The 23,095-nt window shown below is 43.0% G+C and overlaps 1 protein-coding gene across 1 annotated transcript; it reads right to left on the bottom strand.

The window, feature by feature from the left end:
• Positions 1-239: 239 nt before the first annotated feature.
• LOC134618428 (uncharacterized) lies at positions 240-5,120 on the bottom strand. Its single transcript, XM_063463814.1, has 9 exons — positions 5,053-5,120; positions 4,679-4,780; positions 4,369-4,574; positions 4,154-4,253; positions 3,916-4,078; positions 2,823-2,920; positions 2,540-2,693; positions 2,189-2,315; positions 240-416 (listed from the first exon to the last, which is right to left on the bottom strand). Exons 2-9 carry the CDS (start codon positions 4,756-4,758, stop codon positions 391-393), a joined length of 954 nt encoding a protein of 317 aa, XP_063319884.1. The 5' UTR covers positions 4,759-4,780; positions 5,053-5,120; the 3' UTR covers positions 240-390.
• Between the last annotated feature and the right edge of the window lie 17,975 nt (positions 5,121-23,095).

Raw genomic sequence — 23,095 nt, 5'->3', positions numbered from 1 at the left:
GGTGTCGAAAATGTTGGCATTGCTCATTGCATGTTTACTGTTCGTGGTTGCGGCAGAGCAAGCTACATTTCAGGAAAAAGTGTTCACAATCAAAGGTAAGTTATATACAGGGCTTAGCATATATATATATATAAATACATGGGTCTTTTATCATTAGTAAATCAAAAACAGGTACAAGCCTGGATTTGTAAACTAATGTGTTCTTTTGATATTTTTTATGTTGTAGAGTTGAGCGCTTGTGGCGTGATGTCTGGATGGCTGTAACCAGTGTTTATTATGAGCTACTTCACAACCTTGAGGAAGACTGCCTGCTTGACCCCTCCAACAGCCTCCACCTGTTCTGTGCTCAGTACATCTTTGTGGAACGTCTGCAGAAGGACCTTGACACTTTCAAGAACGGGTGGGATAATCATGCCCTGCGAACAGAACAAAGTCTTACACCTAATCAACTTTGGACTATAGGACTTCTTCAAAATCCTGTGGCTGCACCAGAAAACACTGAGGTACGACTATAAAATGTGCTATTACAGATGTTTTATATCGCTTGGGTTTTTGTACCTTGAAATTCATCACATGCATATATTTAAATGTGCACCTGTCTTGTTTTTAAAGACATACCTTTGTAATAGCTGCATACTATAGTTATACTGTTCATAACAAAAACAAGTCTATTTTCAGGACATTCAAGAACATTTCTCTTTGGACCTTGACTGTTCGAGACCAGAAAGTGGTGGTGGAGTAGTTCTTCCACCAATACAGTGTCCTTTGGGGCCTGAGGCGATGGCAGGACTGAGGGCAGCCATTCATCCTCTTAGTCCCTCCTTTGACAACGGAAGAGACCTTTATGAGAGAGTGCTGAACTACATCAGAGTTCATTCAGTAACACAACAGAACCCACTCAGTTAGCCTTTCTCATAGGATTTAACCACATTATTTGTATTGTAATGACAGAATAGCAAATCAATCAATCTTAAGATGTATTGTCAGATAATTAGATGAATGTATCCTTTTTAATTGCATCAAATACTGTTTTTACCTTTTATAACTTAATGTTTAAAGTAGCCACATTCAGTTAAGCATCTCACGTCTTTTGTTTTTGTAACTGGGTTGATTAAATTTGTTTAACATGTCATGTTAATAAATACTATAAACAATTAAATGATATCCTTTTAATGACTGAAAAAAACAATTCATCAAGTGTAAGAATATTTCTTTTCAGCAAAACAGTTGGAATATCACTTTACACTTCACAGTGGAAAACTTTTCAGTAACAAAATAATACTACATGCTTCATATACAGAAAATATATTTAAACAAAATTCATTTAAACTTCTTCAGACTTACAGAATTTGATAACATAGTTTTTAACATTATAAGAACAAAAAATGAAACAACGTGGAAAAATAATCTTGAACTGTAAATATTCTTTCCTTTTTTAATCTGTGTTCCAAGAACTGAAATAGGTTTAAAGGCTAAGACAAATCGTAGAAATACAGTGCAATACTGCATAACTTGTGATGGTATGCTATTCAAGTGCTAACTACACACGGCTGAAATCTCTTCCCATTGTGACAGCTGTTGTCATAACTTCTGTGAACTCTGTGTATGAGTTCATGTGTGCCACAGGAAAGAAGATTGTGTTTGTGCAGGCACTTACAAGTGGGTAACATATGTAGTGTTCAGGCATCATATCTTTGCATTGATGCTCAAATCTTACATGTATTTTAAAATTTGCCCTTTCTGAAGGAAGGCATGGTTTGTGTCTTTGTCCAGTTAACCACTGCATAATCGCTGGGACAGACATTCTCGGTGGTTGGTGTTTGGAATTCCAGTGTTCTTCCTGGTCCTGGTCCTGGTGGTCTTGGATCCCATACTCACAGCTCTTTTTGTCTTTATCCTGATCTGAAGAAGCAGATTCGACTTACTTTAAATCTTTAACTATCATACCAAAATATTTATTAATATGCAAAACCAATTTTGTCATTTAGACATGTGGTAGATTGTATAAAACATCAAAACATATAAACAAATCTTTACAGAGATTTCAGTTCCTTTAGACTGTTATCGTTTGTGATGACAATTTTGCAGAGTACAGTAGGTTTGAAAGAAATGCTACAACACTGTATTTGTAACAGCTGTTGTGTTAATGTTTTGATGATAATACCAGTAACTGGCCGATGGCACAAACCTGAGCTTTCAAGATTCTCCAGGAAGTCTTGGAAGAAGTTGATGATGGCATTTTCTTTGGCATGCCTTGGACTTCCCCTCTCACTCAGCTCAGGCTCAAGGATGCTCATTATGTAATCAGCATCCGGCTAAAGAGATTTGGGGGGGGGGGGGTGTCACGTGTTGTGATTTCAAATAAACAATAAGAAATTGTTTATTTATTAAGAAATTGTTTAATAGTCATTAATCTGAGCAACCTAAATAAAGGCTGAAACAAAAAAAGTCCTTACAGGGCTATTACTACATCACATGTATTTTTAGAATCTGTTGTAAAAACTAAACCACTGAAATAAATAAATAAAGACATATTTACCGCTGTATCATCATTCTCATCTCTGGGAACAAACAGGTTTGAACAGAGACTTTCGTGCCTTCCAATCACCTCCAGAAGGTTGTAGATCTTCATGCCATTTCTAATTTGCTGTAGCATTGGAGTCAGACGCACCGTAGCATGCACAACAATTGATCTATTTAGAAAAGCAAACACAGTCATTAGTGAAACTGATGGGGTATGGTGGTCGAAACCAGGGTTTGAACTTAGAAAATATTAATTTCAAATGTTTCTGGTTGGTATATTGTCTATTAAATTATACTACCTTATTATACTGTCCCGTTTGTCCAGCTTCACAAGTCCTGTGTAACCACAGCTCACAATGTCTTCAGTGAGGTCTGTCAGGTTGTCTGCCACTTCCACCTGAAAACATACAGAAACAAAACAGTAAATGATTTCAAGTTTTTGAAATTATGAAACTATACACAGTGTTGGGAAGGTTACTTTTAAAATGTATTCCACTACAGATTACAGGCCCCAAACTGTATTTTTTAATGTATTCTGTTACGTTACTGAATGGCAGTAATATATTCTGAATAGTTTGGATTACTTAATATATTATCATGCTGTTTACAACTACATAAATATGATTTATTACTATTACTGAAGGTCCGCGGCTCTGAACCATTGTAAAGGGACCTCTGGCTAATATGTCAGGTTTGTGTCGGGCTCGTAGCCAAAAACTAGCTTTACTTTGTTGTCTGGGTTAACTTTGCTAGTGAGAGACAGAGAGAGGCGTTGAAAGGCTGCTCCAACGGAACTTACTGTTTCGGAAGAAAACACAAAAACAGTGTACAGTCAAGTCTTAATAGCTTACTTTCAACTGGGCTCGTCAGGCACTCTTTTTGGCTGCTGTGGTTATTATTATATTTACATGCTTCCAGCTCCTGTTTCTGCTCGATGACAGTTCGTACTTTTCCACTCGCCTTTTTCTCCGTCCTCACTCTCACAGACACATAACGAATATGGCAGTCCATTCTCCCTACAGCACAGACTACACTGCCCATGAGGCTACATTCTTTAGAGCTATGCCTGTAACACTCTGCCTATTAGCTTAGCACAACAACAACAACAACAAAAAGGCGCTCTCTCACCCAGGAAACACACAGTCGCAGAGAGAGCGCGTCACCCTGTAACTATGGCAACCGTAACGCTGCCGCTGTGTAATTCATATATTTCAACAAAGTAACTGTATTCTAAATACCACCTTTTTAAACGGTAACTGTAACGGAATACAGTTACTCATATTTTGTATTTTAAATACGTAACGCTGGTACATGTCTTACGTTACTCCGCAACACTGTATACACACACAAACAATCAGCATTTTTTCACTAGTCTGTACAAACACAGCTCACCTTTTCAATTAGAGACCTATATTCAGTGTCATCCACATCATCTTTGGTCAGCTGAAGCGCATCGAAGTTTCCTGTTGCAAGAAACTGATAACACCAGCTTCTAAGGAAGCATGGTGGTGGACCTCCCTGTGCAAGGCTCACTGAAAACACTTCTCCTGCAGTTCTGCAAGATACAAAGAAATATTTAACATGCTTCATATGCTACATAATGCTGGGAAATGTATAAAAACAGACAAACCTGTAGAAACTATTTTCTAAATCACTGATAGAGTAGACAGGACTCTTTCCCTTCTTGCTACTGCCTTCAAACAGTCGAGTCTCAATACCATGCATCATTTCTACATAGATATACAGAAAGACAAAATAATTTAAAGGGTTAACCTTATACTGTATCTTAATTTGATTTGGCCATATTCAATATCTGAACTGTAAGTACAATGTACATAGCTATACCAGTCAAAAATTCTTTGCTTAATGCACCAGTATCAATTCCTGCTTCTCCGATAAAAGTCACGTGGAGTTTGTTGACAGGGGAACCCTTCTTCTGTCGTTGCCACTGAATGAAGCCTCTTTGAACAAGATCATTCCGAGTGATGCAAATCCTAAAGTCTTTGCTGGTATCCACCTGACTTGAAAGCCATTGTAGCACATCTGCTTCACTGAGAAAAGAAAAATTGAAAATGATTATCATTTCTTAAAATGAAAGCAAATGTATTATAAACAAAACCAGATAATATGAAAGGGCAAAGAATATAAATCATACCTGACTAAATCAGTCAAAGGATCTGTTCTGTTGCTTGGCACACTGCACTCAGAGTCAGTACTGACATAAACGTCTGTCATGTGAGTGGAAGTGTCCTCAGGTCTAAAAATTATGAACAATAGCAAAAATATATGTGATCTAAATTATGATGTCTTTTAACTGATTTTACTGGCATTTAAATTGGGTCCTGAGCTTAACAGGTACGGTGATTACATTGTGTGTTTCAAATATACTGTACGCCTTAAAATGTGGACCAAGTAAGTATTTACTGTAACTACATACTGAGCTCAAAACTGTAATGCCATAAATTTTTTAAAAAGGATTCAGATGTAAACATAGGAAAATGTGTTTAATATGTATAAATTTGAAGGAACCTTTCACCACACAGGCTTGCATGCTGGGCAATCTCATTCACTGGAAAGCAGCAAAGACAGATTGGGCATTCTTTCATGTCCTAGAGAAAAAAATATTGTTAAAACATAAAAGAAACAATGATTTGTAAATATGTGGATTGAACATTATCACCTGTGTTAAGGGTTCGAAATTGGTGGAGAGTACAAAACCAAGACAGTCCAGAAGGTTTGGGTCAAAGCGATCTTTTATTGAAGTACACGCGCGGGAAGACAATCACTGCACACATCAGCAAAGGTCTTCCCCAAAATTATACTTCAGATTGCTTTTATATCATCAGGGTATTATGACGCCCCGTCTTGCGTTTACAGTCACATAATTTGCACGTACAGAACATTTATGTATTTTAAGAATTAACTGCAACATAGAGGTTCCTCTTTTGGCATCTTCTTCCAAAGAAGGCAATAAACTCGGGCCTCTGTGGTCTCCAGGGGCTGGTCCTCTCCACTCGTCACCTGTTGTCAAGACAGAAGCTCCAGTGCAGCATGTTAACTGAGTGCCTTCAGGCCTCTACTTAAATCTGTTTCTAGGTTATATGTAATATAGATTTGTGTTTTGTAAGCATGTGTGCAATCTTTCTTAAGCTCCCGACTTCCTTACCAATGTATCACCCAGACATAGCGCTGAATGAAGCTTGTGACCTTTAATTACCTGGGAAAGCTTCAACTCTTTTAAGGCCATAGAGCTGCAATATGTGTGTAAAGATATAACAATATAAAAATGGTTATGACTGCACCTGTGAAAGATTAATATGGTGTCAGTATGTTTAATGTCTCAAGGCCATCTTAAAGCTATAAGCAGTGTGATTAATGCTATGGCAAAGCTATGAAATATATTGTAATAATGAAGCAATTTTTCCTTTATCCTCACAATCCTCCTTTTGACCTCTTGCCACAAGAGGTCACCACACCGTGTGCTGTGTCACTCCTCGGCCCACTCAGTCATTTCTACGTCCATCAATGGCATCATAGACACCGGGGTCACCGCCCCGGGGTCCACTGCCCTCGTAATTACCTTTTCCAACAATCCTCTGACACAAGGAATGAGACAGCATCCGCAGGTGACCAAAATCCCTAAAAAAGCAGATACAGATAGCATGGCAGACATTACAAACCCTTTCCACTGCCCAAACACGGATGTCATCCAGCCCTCGAAGGGATTCTCAATTCCAGAATCTTCATGCATGGTCCTTGACAACGTTTTGAGACCTTCCAGAGCTCGGGTAACTGAGCCATCTGGGGCAGTATTATTAGGGATGAAAGCACAACACAGGTCACCAAACATAGCACAGACCCCTCCCCTCTCAGCCAGAACCATGTCGAGAGCGAGTCTGTTTTGGACCCCCATTAATGAGGTCGGACCCAACTGCTCCGCCACTCCCTCAAAGGCATCCCTGGTCAGGTTTGAGAGTCTCAGCAGATTATAATGGACATAGTTTATTCTATCCACGTTCTTGTTTGGGGTCACTGGAAAAAGAGCAGAAATAATTGGTAAGTTTTCAAAACCAGCTGCTACTTGGTCTGCCAGTTTATACTCGTTAGGAACTCCCCTAGGCACTCCTATGGAGTCGATCCAGGTGGGTGAATTCATCCTAGGATCATATACATGTGTCCCCTTACCCAATACATGTCGCTTACGTCTGGCTGCCAGTGTGCGTGTGTTACTCTGGGGAATTACTGTCACTCTGTTGCCGATTAATATCAATTGAGCACCCAACCTTACCATTGCACAGGTCCCGACACTTCCCAGTGGAACACGGACCAAAAGAGTTCTCTCCCCACAATAATAGTACAGCCCACTTCTTGCCCATGTACCTATTACTGTGTTTGAGTCATTCTTTGCATTGGTGGTTCTTCCTGTAAGTGTCGTAGCGCACCAGCTGGGATCGATATCTCCCAGCTTGTATTTCATTTTGTCTGTTGAGAACTTAAAGCAAGTATAGTTATCTTTTTTGGGTCTAAATGGTCCTACCTTTGTACCTTTATCAATTGGCGGGAAGAGGCTGGCCAATATTGAACAATTGCCACTACTCACCGCTTCTCTTGTAATTTGTAGCATGCAGTGGTACCCCCATTTGTCCTCTGGATACAGTGGAGCGGGTTCTGTAAACAAACGCGGCCTAGCTGAAGCACAAGCAACACAGTTAGATACATCTTGTTCTTTTGCATTTTGAGCCACCCAGTCCAGCCACAGGTTACTGTCACTGAAACCGGTGGCGCGTTCAATTAAGTCCTGAGGCTTCAACCTGGTGTAATCCACGATCAGGACTCGTCTCTTTTGCTCCTCACGGGCAACAGTTAACGACCCGTTTCCCCAATCCTCTGTACTATTTGTGACCGGAGGTTTGGGCTTTGGGTTTACTAAATTCACTCTAATCACACCTGTCGGGTCTGTCCCTGAAACATCTACCCCAATCACCAGGTAGAACACGCCTCCCGGACGATTTGACCTGGGCAGAGAGCTCCATGGTCCCAGAGAGAGGGTAATAGGGTTCTGTGAAGCAGAAAAGTCCCTCTGGATCGCTATCCCTTTCAATTTTTCAGGGACGTGTGGCTCCCACTTCACTCCAGTCCAGGCTACCACATTGCTCCACCCAGGAATGCACCACTGCCCTGCGGTATATGACGCTAGTACTGGGCGGATTCCCCGGCTGGAGTGAGGGTTCCCTCCCCGGGTACAAATATCCGGGTGACTGCAGATCCACACGTCATATCCCCTCCAGCTGCTGTTTGCGCCTTTGCAGTTAATCACTCCACACAAATCAAAAGAGTATGAACTTGTGGACCCTTTAACGTAGTCCAATTCCATGCCATTATAGGCGCTGAGACACCCATCCCTTTTACCTGATACCTCTCGTTTGGGTCTCTTTAACGGCCACATTTCAGTGTTCTGTTTTTCAGTCAGTGGAGGGCTGGGCTGACCTCCGTGCTCGGGTGGGCTGCTCCGGGCTGTCTGCCAAAAATACACAAAAATACATATGAGCAAAAGTAATACTATCTTATATAACAGCCATGTGGTTGTGAGAAGCATTTTTACCAATTTTCTCTCCTCACGCTTCTTGCTACGTGCCTGTAAGTCAAATGTGTGCATGGTGTCGTGTGAAACTTATACTTCTTTTATCAAAATATATTTATTTAAATGTTTTCCTTTATTTCCTTTATTTTTTTATTTATTTTTTTTTTTAATGTGTTACCACTCCCTTGCGTTGGCGTGGGGATCTCCTCCTTTGCTGTTCTTCTTGCTTCGGCCTCCCAGGTAGACTACTGTTCGGCCCGTTGCACGGGGGAGAGGATTTATTTTGCCTCTGGCTGTCGTCAGCCCCCGTGTTCGGTGGAGCTAGGTCGTTGTCCACCAGGCTCTCATCTGCTGCAGCACACTGCGTCCAGTGATACCAATTTTCACCTTTTCCTTTCAAACGGACCGCTGTGGCCGTCCGAGCCGTCACCTCGTAGGGTCCGGTCCAGCGAGGCTCTTTCCACTTCCTCTTTATCACTTTCAGCCACACTGCTTTTGCCTCTGGAACCTCTCCTTCTGCCGTGGGCCTCCCGGCGGTCACCTGTTTTGTAAAACTGGACACAAGAGCCTTTAACTCATTAAAATATTCAGCATGAGACTTGTTACTTCTCTTAGACTGTTCTGTTTCTGGAACCACCGTCCAAGGCGCCGGAAACTGCCGTCCTGTCAGCAGCTCGTAGGGCGTGAAACCTGTGGATTGGTTAACAGAACATCTTATGGTCATCAAAGCAATTGGCAGGGCTGCCACCCAATTCAACCCTGTCTGTGCACAGATTTTAGCCAATTTGTTCTTCAAATTTAGGTTCATTCTTTCTACTTTTCCTTGGGACTGAGGATGGTACACTGTCCCGAATTTATGCTGGACCCCCAACATTCTCTCCACCTCTGCTAAATCCTTATTTCTAAAATGGGTCCCGTTATCTGATCTAATTCTCTTGGGAAACCCATGCCTTGGGATGTAGTGGTTAATCAGACATTTAATCACACTTTTTGCATCCTCTCTTTTAGTCGCCCATGCCTCTGGCCAGCCGGTCAGAGCATCCACACATACCAACAAGTACCTCAGTCCTCCTGGTCCCGCATCCACCATGTCGGTGTAGTCAATCACAATTTCTTCTCCTGGTCTCTCTGGCATGAGGAACTTACCTGGTTCTGGCTTCACCGCTGGTTTTGGATTGTGTGCCCCACAGATCAGACACGTTCTGGCTTTTTCTTTTATCATGTCTCTCAGGTGAGGGTGCCACCAGTGACACAAGTTTCTCTCCATCTGTGTCACACCCACGTGGCCAAGTCCATGTGCCTCACTTACCTTCTTTTCAGCCAGCTTAGCTGTTAGAGCCGGTCGCCCGTGGGGTCCTCTCCACAGACCTCCTTCTTTTCTGGCTCCTCGGGCCTGCCACACCTCCTTTTCCTCTTGGGTGACTTCTTCCTGCGCCCTTCTGGCTTCTTCCAACACATCAACGGTTGGCTCTTCTTCAGCAATAACCTCCACCATCTGCCTTCGTCCTTTGTAGCCGGCAGCTTCTTTGGCGGCTTCATCTGCTTTCTGGTTCCCTTTTGCTACCATTGTGTTTTCTTGAGAGTGTGCTTTGCATTTTATGATGCTTACCTTGTCTGGGTCGTTCAGAGCGTCTTCCAGTTCCTCCATTTCCTTCTTGTGGCATATTGGGGCATTGGTTGCTGTTCTGAAACCTGCTCTCTTCCATTGAGCGAGTTCCACGTGAGCTGCCCCAAACGCATAAGCCGAATCAGTGTAGATGTTCACCTTCATGTTCTTGGCCAGTCTCAGGGCTCGAGTCAGGGCTATTACTTCAGCTCTCTGTGCTGACTGCTGACCCTCTATTCTTCCAGCTTCTTTTACCTCATACTGTCGTCCTCTTCTGGAAACCACCGCGTAGCCTGCTTTCAGTCCTTCTTCATCACGGTGACAACAGCCGTCTGTGAACCAGTCCTCCGCACCTATGATAGGTTCTGCTTTCAAATCTTCTCTGACCTTCTCTTCAGCTTCAGCTCTTTTAGCACAGTCGTGTGGTTCCCCTGACCCCATTAAGTCTGCCATGTTTATGCCCTCATGTGTAAACGTCAAGTTTGGAGCATCTAGGACTTTGCTCAATCTCTGTTGTCTCAGTGGTGTCATTGTGAAGGCTTGTGAGTTCACGTAGGCTACTACACTGTGTGTGGTGAGCACTTTAAGTGGGTGTTCTCTTACTACATGTGCTGTTTTCTGAATGATTTTTGCTACCCCAGCTGCATGCTGTGTACATGGGGGATGTCTGGCCTCTGTTGGATTTAATCTTATGCTGACATACATAAGCACATCCCTACCTCCTCCTTTTTTCTGAAACAAAACGCCATTCACAATCTCATTTGTTTCAGAAACATCAAGATAGAATGGTTCATCATAGTTGGGTGTGGCCATATCTGTTGCTCTTGACAGATCTTGTTTCAGTGAAATGAATGCTGTCTCTGTGGGTGGTGTCCATGGTAGCTCGGCCTTAAGGTTTCGAACGCCCACGTTTTTGATCAGGTCCCTTAAGGGGGCCGTTTTACCCGCATAATTCGGGATAAACTGTCTGCTGTAACCTGTCAACCCAAAGAAGGAAAGGAGCTCCTTCACCGTTCTTGGTTTTGGGTGTGTCAGAATCTGGTCCCTGTGTGTGTTCATTAAACCCACTGACCTGTGTGCGATGACTCGGCCCAGAAATGTTACTTCCGGTCGGACCAGCTGCAGTTTTTCTTTACTTACTTTAAACCCACATTCTGCCAAACGGTTCAGAACCAGCAGAGACGCTGCTGTGCAGGCGGATGCGGACGGGGCTGCGATCAGCAAGTCATCAACATACTGAATTAATGTACAACCTTCAGGCAGGTGGCATGGTGACAGCGCGTCCTTCAGCACCTGATTGAAAATGCCTGGGGACAAGGCAAAACCCTGTGGCAGGCGTGTGTATCTGTACTGCTGTCCTCTGTATGTGAATGAAAAAATGTCCCTGAGTGATTCATGCAGAGGGAGACAAAAGAAAGCATTAGCAAGATCAATACATGTAAACCACTTTTGTTCCCACGAGATGGCTGTTAAAGCCGTGTATGGGTTTGGTACAGGCACGGTGTCTGTACGTAGTATTGCATTAATGGCTCTCAAATCGTGTGCCATCCTGTACTTTCCTGTCCCGTGCTTCTCCACTGGCAGAATGGGTGTGTTCCAATATGACTGAGAAGGCTCGAGCACACCTACTTCCAACAACCCCTCAATTGTTTCCGCAATTCCTTCCTCAGCTTCTGGTTTGTGTCTGTACTGAGGTCTCTCAATTGGCACTTCCGATTTTAGCTGAAACAGGACGGGTGAACAATTGGCCAGGCCAACATCCGTGGGCCCTGTTGACCACAAACAGTCAGGGAGCTGTGAAAGCGCTGCAACTGCGTCAGGGTGGTCTGTTTTTTCCCTGCCGTGTGTTCTAGAAATTTCTTTGTGCTCTACAACCACCGCGTCGTTAGACAGACAGGTGATTCGATAGGTTTTGCACTGTGGTGCATACCAGACATTTGGGATTTGAGTACTTTGCCACCAGCTGTTATCCAGGGCCCGCTTGACCATCGGACCCAACTCTCTGGCCTGATGACCGACGTGGACCGCCAAAGTGACATGGGGAGCTGAATCGGAGCCCATCTCGTACCAAAGCAGTTGTTCTTCCGTCAATTTTACAGCCGCTGCTACCCCTTCCGGGCCTACATAAATGTTGTGGCAACGCACGCTCCAAATTTGACCTTCGAGGTCATTTTCAAAATTTTCTCGGTACGTGTCATCGTCGTCCCTATCATAAAACAGAGTGACGTGGTAAGGGTCACGCGGCGGGGTGTAGACGGCCAGGCTCATTATCCAGGGTCTCCACAGCTCATATTGTCTCAGAATGCCGTCTTCCACCAGCCTCCCCCAGTAGATGTCGGCTGTAGCTTGTTCAGAGTCTTGGATCAAATATTGAGTCTTTGTATGTGTCCCCAGGCACGGGAACTGGTTTCCTCCTGGAAGAGTAACAGTCAGTCCATCTGCAGAACAAGTGATGGTAGCTCCCAGCTTCACGAGCAGATCCCTGCCCATTAGATTTACTGGTACCTGCGGCGACACCACATATCTGTGCTTCAAAGTCTGTTTTCCCAGCTCAGTCAGTGCTGGATCTGTTAGTGGCAGAGTCATTGGAACCCCGGAGAAACCAACCACGCTCACAGTGTGGTCTGAGATGGTTGCACTGTTTGGTGTGGATGTAAGCGTGGAGTAAGTCGCTCCAGTGTCCACCAGGAAGGTCAGTGGTGTTCCTTCCACAGTCATTGACAGCATGGGATCTGCCATTCCCACACCGTCCGGTTTCTCAGGGCCCCGTCAATATTGCTCTTCCCAGCCCCAGTCTGCCACTGGATACTGGGCGAGTGGCGCTGCGCCTGGGTTAGGAGCTTGGTGTCCACCTCTGTATACACCTCTTCCTCTGGGAGCTCCACGTGCCTGGGTTTGGTAGCCTCGCCCACGGTAGTTCAGGGGCTGTTCCGGGCAGTCTCTCGCCCAATGTCCCTCTGCTCCACATCTCAGACAGGCATTCCATGACGTGTAGCTGGGATTCCCCGTCCCACGAGCCCTTTGTCCTCTCCCGGCGTAACCACCACGCCCTCTGTACGGTCTCACCACCCCCCAATTCCCCGCGGGTTGTCTCTGCCTTGGTGCGTTGACGGGCCAGCGGTCATCAGGATAAAGGTTGGGGTCCAGATCTGGCCACTCAGGCACGGGATCAGGCTGTGGCTTTGCCACCATCATTTTCTTTGTGGCTTCCTTACTGTCCTTCTTTTTTTCGCTTGCTTTATCTCTCGCCTCTATCAGCTGTAATTTCAAGAGCAGCGCCTGCGCTTCCTCTAGCTCCCTCTTCTGTTTGTTCACGTCATCCCTCTCCAACATCAACCGATGTGTTACGTGCCTCTCCCATTGGGTGGAGTCAGCCACAGCAAAGTCTGGATTTTTCTCCAAATCAGTTCTCACCTGCTGAGGCAGCCCTGCCAGCACCGCCGCTCTGAACCACGCTCTTGATTCTCCTTCTTGACCAGGATGTATCCCTGTTTCTGACATCCACTGCTCTTTTGCTCTTGCTAGAAACTCTAAAGGTGTGTATTGTGGATCCCAGACTATTTTAGGAATGGCTCCCGTGTTTGGGGTCGGGTACTTCTCACGCACTGCGTCCGCTAGGGCATTTCGCACATTGCGATATGGCATGTTGTTGGCGTATTCAGTTGTTCCTGCCATATCTTCCACGTCAGCCAGTCCGCAGGCAACCATCGCCCTTCCGGCCAGGGCGCGGAAGTCTCCAAGCGCAATTTCGTCTCCTTCTGTCAACGCATCCAACTTCCTCAGCCATCTTGCGCCTCCTTCTGTGACGGGAGGTAGCTGTCTGGCCAATGCTTCCAGATCTCTCACCTTATATGCTCGGTATATTGGTTCATGTTTGGGTCCCACTATCAGCGGCAAGTTCCGGCCTGGTCTCGTGACTTCATCCTCATATTCCACTTCTCTGCTCTTCCCAGTCTTTCCCGAATTTTTTGGCGTGTCAAATATGGATTGGCGTTTCCCTTTGACGGTGGACTTAGGTTTTGTATCTGGGGGTCTGTACACTGTTCTACTGCGCAAATCCAGATTTCTGTCCTGCTCACAGGCGCCTTTTCCATCAGTCTCCTCCTGTTCTCCATCCGTCTCGTCTTCCGATGAGGTCTTGCAGTCTTTTATGTCCTCCTCCATCACTCTCTTCAAGGCTTTCTTCCCTTTCCATCCAGGTTTCAGGTCCTTTATTTCCTCCTCCACAAGTTCCTTCAGGGCTTTTTGCTTCGCGATGGTCAACGTTTCTACTACCGCCAGTAGGGCGTCTCGGTCCTCGTGCATACGCCCACGAACTTGTCCGTCCCAGAGGTCCTTCTTCTTTGTGATCTGCTTGCCTGCCTGGCTCAGTCTCTGTCCCATGTGGAACGGCAACTCAGCAAACTCTGACCTTCTTTCTTCCTCCTCAGGCGAGGTCACATCTTCAGTCGGGGCAGCAGGCGAGGCTTCGGTGTGAGACACCACCGTCGCTGCCGGTTCTCCTGATGAGTCCTGCATCGTCCGGGCCAGGCGACACGATGTCACACCGGGACCTGTATTACAGGCCGTCTGTGTCCCTGCATTCTCCATGTTCTGCTGTCCCACCACCGTTAGTTCCTCGTGTTGTATTGGCGTTGTCATGCCCATGACTACGTTTGCGAGTCCTCCTACCACAACGCCAGTTTGTCCACCAGGGCCATGCACTTGTCCTCCTTCTAAGGTCATCACTGGCATCACATAAGGGGGAGGAGCCTCCGCTCCACCAGGCTGTGGCGGGGCACTGGGAAGTTGGGTGATCCACGGGTATATTGTTGGTGTGTGAGGGTTATTCACTCCTTCGCTTTTTAGGGTGAGTTTTATTATTTTGTCCTCCAGCTTTTCATTATTTTCCTGTACTTTCTGCATTAATTTCATTATACTTGCCATTTCTTCTTCCTTTGCTCGCTCAGACTCCTCCACTTTTTCCTTCATCCAGGACGACACTGCATTGCACATCATCATCCACTTGCAGCAGTTCCCATGCATTGCCTTCAGGGCCGTCATTTCCTTTTTTGTTTTCCGGTTGACTGAGCGGCCTCCTGATTGCTCCTGTAAGTGTTTCAGTATCTTCTCACATCTCTCTCCCTCTGTTTTAAGCACAGCATCCAGAGCTGTCCTTTCATCTGTCCCTTTGTGTTGTAATTCAAAAATTTTGCTTACCTCGTCTTCCATTGCTCGGCACTCCTTTTCGGCTGCTTTAGATGGACCTGTACAGGCCATCCTTATGGCCTTTTTCAGCTCCTCCATCTGATCTTTCAATGTTTTGTAGCGTCTCTGTCCGGTGGCCGAGCTGTCCGCCATTTTGTGTCTTCCTGTAAGACAGCACTTACCTCTTCAAAATGGCTGCTGTCGGCTCCTCCCTGTCAGTCACCCACAGGCACTTCCCAGTTCAGCTCAGTGCTCGTCTGTCCGCTCTAACAGTCACTTCCTCTTTTCAATTCTGCTTGGTGACACACACACAGTGAACTCATGATCCACCACAGCGTTCAGCTATTCAGTCAACCATTTACCCCTTACCCAAAGGCAATCAGCATAGTAAAGTTTTAGAAAAAGAAAAATACCCACCACTCAACTTAATCATTATTATGTTAGTGTGTTACCTTTATTTGTGTGTGTAACAATGTGTGCAAACTCATTTCTTTACTCCTCAAGGGACCTCAGCATGCCTGTCAGGAAACAGATGCACTGCCTTTCACGCACAAGTGAGCAAAGGGGAACCACACCCTAGCTGTCTGGGGACCAAGCATGTCTTCAGCAAATTTCATTTAATAATACATCACACGTTATCAGCTAAAAGCAATTATGTACAACTTCAGACCAATATTTCAAACAAGTACATTATCACCGCAAATACAAGGCTACTATAACACAACATTAGCATTATTACTGTCACTCTCCACGTTCTTCATCTGGTGATGGCCCTGGAATAATCTGAACTTCCTCGCACAAATCTACTATAGCACTAAATAATGAAAAGCTCGTGGTCAACCACCAGACAATTTCAGCTTCTGTAATAATTGTGGCCACCTCGATGTCTACAGGGTCTTCAGGTGCGTCCGCTCGTTCTCCACGGAAAACACGACTCGCCCTGAACAGACCCTCTCCCAGAGGAATAAGTTTTATTCGGCAGTACCCAAAAGTCAACATCTTTCTGTTTCAAAGTGTGTTGTGCGTTATGAGAAATTGCAAACAAAAATTAATTTATTTATACAATGTGTTCAGCTGCACAGCACATGTAATGCACCTGAAAATTTCACATAGGCATATAACACAACAATGGCATGTGACTCTACAGTTCTGCGGCCTCCTCGCTATTGTGTTCCACAATCTGACGCAGGGAGGTTACCAAACGCAGGCAGTCATTTAATAACAAGGGGAATTCTGTTTCAGTCAAATTAAGAGTAATACTGAAGTAATGATCTGTGCGACCAACCTCACAACAAATACGCACTTCAGTCTCAACCCACCAAGTTTCACCGTTTGTCATTGGAGTCAACACAAGACTGAAAGTGAATCCAGTCATATTTCTACTAACTGACCCCAAATCAGTATCTTGTGTGTCATCCATTAAATGTACATGTGCTCATTAAGAATTAAAATCCAATACCCCACACACACAAATGCAATGCGAGCTATCCGGTCCACTGGAAGTCAATGTCAAAATCCTGAAAAGCGAGCGCACAAAATGCTGGAAAGTCACGTTCCGCCTCAATGGGATCACTATTGGGATTACAATATAATTCCAGTGCCCGAAATATAATCAGGCTACGAGCGGTAAAGTCTAATAGCACGTCTTGGGAGTTTCTTACTACTGCAGTTACTAAAAAACCATAATTAGCATCTGAAAGCACAGCTTTACAACGACAGGTGATGTTTGCAACTTCGCCTGTCCATGTGTATTCCACCCGACAAGAACCGTTATCAAACATGCGAGCCAAATGAGACAGCAACTTATCCCCTCCACTCGAACAGAATGTCAAAGTCTGTGAATGCAGTTGCACAAAAGGCCGAAAAGTCCCGTTCTGCGTCAGTGGGGCTTAAGTTTCTATGCTCTCTACAGTATAATTGAATGGCCCGAAATATGACGAGACTACTACATGCAAAATCTACTAATCTTTCTTCTGATTTTCCTATTACTGAAGTTACTTTAAAGCCGTAAGTAATATGTGAAGACACAAGGTGACAGCGAGAGGTTACAACGTAAAGATCACCTACCGGCGTATATTGAAGCAAACAATACCCTGAGTCAGACATATGTATCTCTAAAAACTTGTTATAAAATAGTAAAAACAGTGTCAGTATAAGCAAACAAGAAAACGCAAGTCCTATGACTTTCACCAAGTGTTAAGTCGTTCAGGGACATGGAAAGCAGAACACTTCACAAAGTAGCCATCATGTTTTTAACAACCGTGATGCAAACAAAGTAAAAATAAAACAGTTATTTCCTTAAAACACCATATGTAACAACCGTAATGCCAACCAATTAGGAATAAAAGCAATTCTTTCCTTAAAACACCAGGACGTCGTGCTTAACCCAGGCTCTGCAGTCAGTCATTAGCCACTCATTAGTAAACAGGAAATGTGACTCCAAATAAGTCAGAGGCACCTCATTTACATAGACACAGACACACAGTGTAAAAATAACCAGCTTGCTGCAATGCCCGTGGCAGGCAGAGAATATATACAAACATGAAAATTACACTACAAAATATCACACAGACGTCTTATAAAAAATCATATGTACAAGGCCTTAAAAGTGCGTACCCTACAGAATTTAGACAAATTTTAAGTTAACCCTCCAAGGGACAAACTCCAAGTTTTTGATTATCAATGACAGTATCAGGTCCAACCTGTATCTGGTCTAATTGCTAAAGTTCCTAAGTCAATTTAAAAGCGTCCAACGCCCAAGGTCCAACCTTTGCTACCCAAAAAAGTGCATAAACCGTTCCAAACGGTAAAGTGGTCCAACCACTGGCTATTTAGGAGCGTCGTTGTTCTCCACACTTGCCAAGTGAACTATCCCTCCCAGAGGAAAATGCCGAGCGTCCCCGACAGATTGGAAGCGTCACCTTCCGACAAATGCACTTCTTAGAACATCCCACAGTTCCGTTCTACAGAAATTTCATTATATTTTAAAGACATCCTATGAAACCACAAAACCTACTGCATTGATGTCCAAGCCCAGCTTTATATTCAATTGTAACTGCATTACCATATACAGATTTCAAATCACCTATAATCCTAAATTCAGTAGTCCAACTACTTCAAGTTATCCTTTTCCTATTTCCGTTACTTTAACTATTCCTATTCAGTAGTCCAACTACTTTAACTTATCCTTTTCCTATTTCCATGTATAAACTGCAAAATATCAGATCATATTAACACAAACAGTCACCAGTAATCTAATGAGTAGACATCAATTTCAATCATCCAATTCGGCACACTTCGGAATATTTCAACAGGTAGTGCCTACCTTTTGAGATGGGCTGCCCTTTTGTCCACTCAGATCGATCACAGGATCCTGTCTGTGTGACCCCCTCGGACGTCCACAACGCCTCTCTCCTTAAACCAACACCGGCCAATGCACCAAATGTTAAGGGTTCGAAATTGGTGGAGAGTACAAAACCAAGACAGTCCAGAAGGTTTGGGTCAAAGCGATCTTTTATTGAAGTACACGCGCGGGAAGACAATCACTGCACACATCAGCAAAGGTCTTCCCCAAAATTATACTTCAGATTGCTTTTATAGCATCAGGGTATTATGACGCCCCGTCTTGCGTTTACAGTCACATAATTTGCATGTACAGAACATTTATGTATTTTAAGAATTAACTGCAACATAGAGGTTCCTCTTTTGGCATCTTCTTCCAAAGAAGGCAATAAACTCGGGCCTCTGTGGTCTCCAGGGGCTGGTCCTCTCCACTCGTCACCTGTTGTCAAGACAGAAGCTCCAGTGCAGCATGTTAACTGAGTGCCTTCAGGCCTCTACTTAAATCTGTTTCTAGGTTATATGTAATATAGATATGTGTTTTGTAAGCATGTGTGCAATCTTTCTTAAGCTCCCGACTTCCTTACCTATGGATCACCCAGACATAGCGCTGAATGAAGCTTGTGACCTTTAATTACCTGGGAAAGCTTCAACTCTTTTAAGGCCATAGAGCTGCAATATGTGTGTAAAGATATAACAATATAAAAATGGTTATGACTGCACCTGTGAAAGATTAATATGGTGTCAGTATGTTTAATGTCTCAAGGCCATCTTAAAGCTATAAGCAGTGTGATTAATGCTATGGCAAAGCTATGAAATATATTGTAATAATGAAGCAATTTTTCCTTTATCCTCACACCTGCTTCATGTCAAGAGGCTCTCTACAAAAGCTTGGTGAATTCATGACAGACAGAAGCTGGACATCAGTCTATGAAGTACAATTGTAATTACTACAATGTATTGTACATTAACAAAAACAGAATAGTCACACACACAGAAAAAAGCCTTCTATAATTCCGTGCACAAATATCCCAAATATTTATAGACTGTTAATAAGGCAATATTCCACAATATAATACAAATTCACCTCATCTTCCTCTTCTGTTGACTGAGACTTCACACAATTGTTGACATGGAGTGCTAGGATATGCAGAGGCATACTTTCCTTGCACACCTGGCAAGAAGCCTTTGGCATGGTTTGAAATTCAGCTGCATCTGATGGAAGAGGAGTAAGATCAAGGTCCTGCTGCAGCGGAACAACATACAAGAGGGTCTTTCCTGCACTGGAAACGTTGCGGATCAGTCTTCCTGTGTAGCCATTTACATCAGGAGGAATTGCTACAAGTTTCCTCCTACCTTGACCACCTAAATACACAGATTGATAGAAAAAACATTGTACAATTTTCAACTTTCACTAGCATCTAAAAACATAATTTCAAAGAGGAAAATTATGCACCTGAGGACTTGTGCAACAACCATCCTTGCACTCCATCCATTTTGGGATATTCCTCCTTGATTTTTTTATTAACCTAAAACAGTGCATAAGGGGACACAATTGGTAAAACTACATAAATATATTTTTATCAGTGCTAATATATGACCAAAAAAAGAATAACTACTATCATTTGCATGTCTATCATAATGATTTGATATAGAACATGTTTTTTTTTTTAATGTAAATGCATTTCTCTTATATAAGTGTAACTACATTAAATCTGTGAGACATTACCATTGTATGGCTCATATCATCAGTCAAGATGAGGGATCTCTTTCCCAGCCCTGCTTGGCTCAGCTGCAGCTCCTCAGTAGCAGAAGGAGTGTTGGTACAGCCTTTATTCACTAGATATATATATACACTGAAAGGCTTGCTGGATTTAGGCCTCAGCGCACTACTTTGGAGTGGGGAAAAGCGATTTTTCCCCCTTTTTTTGGTAAAAAATCCTGGAAATGACCTACATGTGAGAAGTAGAAATCATTTTCAACATGCAGGGATTTTTTTTTTTTACTAATCCAAATGATTAAAAAGTATAATTGTTCAATACAATTTCTAACCTTGCCATCTCCGTCTGCACTGTATCTTTTGGGGTCTGGGCTTGTCCACCTGAGTGCTCGTGAGAGTGTTCAGCATTTGGTATACATGTGGTATTAGGTTGCTGAAGACTTTGAGCTAACCTGTTGATTATATCTTGTGCCGCTGTTATAACACGGGCCTCTAACTCCTAAAAGAGACAGGGGCATCACTGAATTTAGCAAATTTTAGCTGCCAGCTAGCTTGCTACAACGACTAGGCTAATGTTGGCATTTTACCACAACTTCACCAGATTTAGCTAATAAAAACTAAACCTATGTCCAGTCGAGTGAAATAGCAAAGAAAGACAACGGAAAATGATTACTTACCTGCGGTTTAGAGGGTCCACCTGAACTTGATGCAGCCATTGAAAGAGGCAAAAAGAGAAAAATGGCAGCTTGGTCAGCACGAGCAACGGACTCTATAATGTATGCAAATTCATGCGGGTCGGAATCCCCGCCCCCTCAAGCGCGCCTCCGGACGCCAAAACAGTGCCAGCAGATTGAAACTGAAAAATGGATTGAAATCAAAAAATGGATTGAAACCGAAAACTAGATTGAATCCGAAAAATGGATTGAAGCTGAAAAAAAATGGATTGAAACTGAAAAAAAATGGAGTGAAACCGAAAAATGGATTGAAACCGAAAAAAAATGGATTGAAACTGAAAAATAAAAATTGTAAGCGATTTTTTCGGTTTCAATATTTTTTTCGGTTTCGTTTCAAGGTGGCATCGTTCTGATTCCATATCTTTTTACCTTACCTTACTTTTACCTAAATAATAGCCTTGGACCTTTTTCAGTATCATGATATTTCACAATTTTTAATGTCTGGCACTCAAATACATTTTATAATTAAGACAAATTTACTAATAACTTAACTGAAGCATGCAGCATGCTGTCAAAAAAACTTCTATCCCATGATTTCCATCGTCACTCAAGGGGTCGATCTGCCTCAAGTCAGCCGTCAACTGCTGGTGATGGTAAGAACGATGTCTGAAGTGCACTTGACTGAGCGGTCTGTGATGCTGAGGAAGCTGCAACATTCCAACAGTCCACAGCTGCAGCGGGGAGTTATTTTCCATTGTCCTTAAGCTGTGATGGTTCCACTGATTTACAAATTCATTCACAGATCTGTTAATTCTTGGAAGACATACATGGTGAAGAGCCCTGATATGAAATGGGTCAGTGCTATCTAAAATCCCAACATTTTCCATAAAGAGGAAAAGGTCTTTAAAGTATGCTGACACAACTCTGTTTAGTTCACCCCACAATCTTTCAATTCTTTGATTATGCAAACTTCATCCAACCATAAAGCTTCCTCTGTTTGGCCCTCGATGTTCAATCATAAACCGTGCAATATCAATATTCTCACTGCCAGCATCACCCCTGACACGTTGTGGGAGGCCAAAGAGATCAACGGCACTCTGGAAAAGTTGCATAGCAGTTGATGCTCTGTTATCTGTGCAGCATCTCATGTAGGTAATGCAGCGACTATAGCCGTCAACTCCTCCATGAAACACAAACCCCCAAGGATTTAACTTGTGGTTTGTGTCAATATGCCTGGAATAAGAAGAAATATACTATTATTATGACACTAGATGTACTTAGAATACTTAGAATACTTACAATACTTACAATATTGTACTTACAATAAAGGTCTATGACTTTGACATTGTACTTCTGTCATGTAACCTATTTCTGGAGATAAACAATATTTTAAACCCAGACATTACACAACATTGTTCATTAAAACACAAACAAAATATTATATTACTGCAATGCAGGAAGTAATAATTAACTTTAATCAAATTTAAAAAGTGAAAAAAGGCATACCACACTTGATTTGGGACAGTGACATTGTAGACCCTCCGCTGAATTGCTCTCCGTCCTCTCAAAGCTCTTCCCACTGGATCAACTATTCTTAAACGTTCTCGCACTCGCCACCACTGAACTCTGATTCCTCTTCCTCTCAAACTACCACTAATGTAGGATTCTCCTAAGCCAGGGGTATGTGTAAGAATCTCAGTAATGAGATGATCAAGATCCACATTTGAAATATTATTAAAAGTTCCATAGTCCACAAAGCCTAGTTGTATCCTGTGGTTGTACAGTGTTCGAACATTTACTCACAACATTTGAGATATGGCTTTCCAACTAAACCCCAAGTCTCGCATGTCAGTCAGCTGAGTAGCTGGTATGTTGTACCTAAAAGAGTTAGAAACAAAATAACAAATATTTTAATGTCTTTCTTATTTCTTGCATTCATTATCTAGTTTGCAATCTCTTGACTTTCTCAAGTGCCATACACATTATGAATAAATTTCTTCCATTTTTATCACTTACCTTGGCCTTCCTCTTTGACATATAGAATGGTATAATGAGCCCATAACATGTGCTTCAGCTTCTGCCTGAAGTGTTAGCTCAGTTGACATCTCCATCAGTGATTGATAAATTCCCTCAAGAAGCGTGCATAATCTTCTCCCAGAAAAGTTTTGTTGAACATCATTCATGAGCACTAGAAATGTTGCAATAATGAAAACGTGTTCTTCAAGGTGACGTAGTATAAATTCCTAATTATTTCTACCATTTGCAGTTTGAACAGCTGTCTCAAAACAGCTGAAATAGTTCAGCTGATGCCATTTTGTAAAGACAGAGAATTCAGAAAAACCTAATCTCTAAACATGACGTTCATAGATTCTATATATTCAAGTTTCATTCAATATATACATATTATGCATCAACCTTTTTGCAAATCACTTGTACTTTTTTTGAACAAATGTAGGGAGAAACAG

This window comes from Pelmatolapia mariae, linkage group LG3_W (assembly GCF_036321145.2).
Source record: "Pelmatolapia mariae isolate MD_Pm_ZW linkage group LG3_W, Pm_UMD_F_2, whole genome shotgun sequence".
NCBI classification, from domain to species: domain Eukaryota; kingdom Metazoa; phylum Chordata; class Actinopteri; order Cichliformes; family Cichlidae; genus Pelmatolapia; species Pelmatolapia mariae.
Note: the sequence above shows the minus strand (reverse complement) of the source record. Positions and strands in the feature narration are given on the sequence as shown.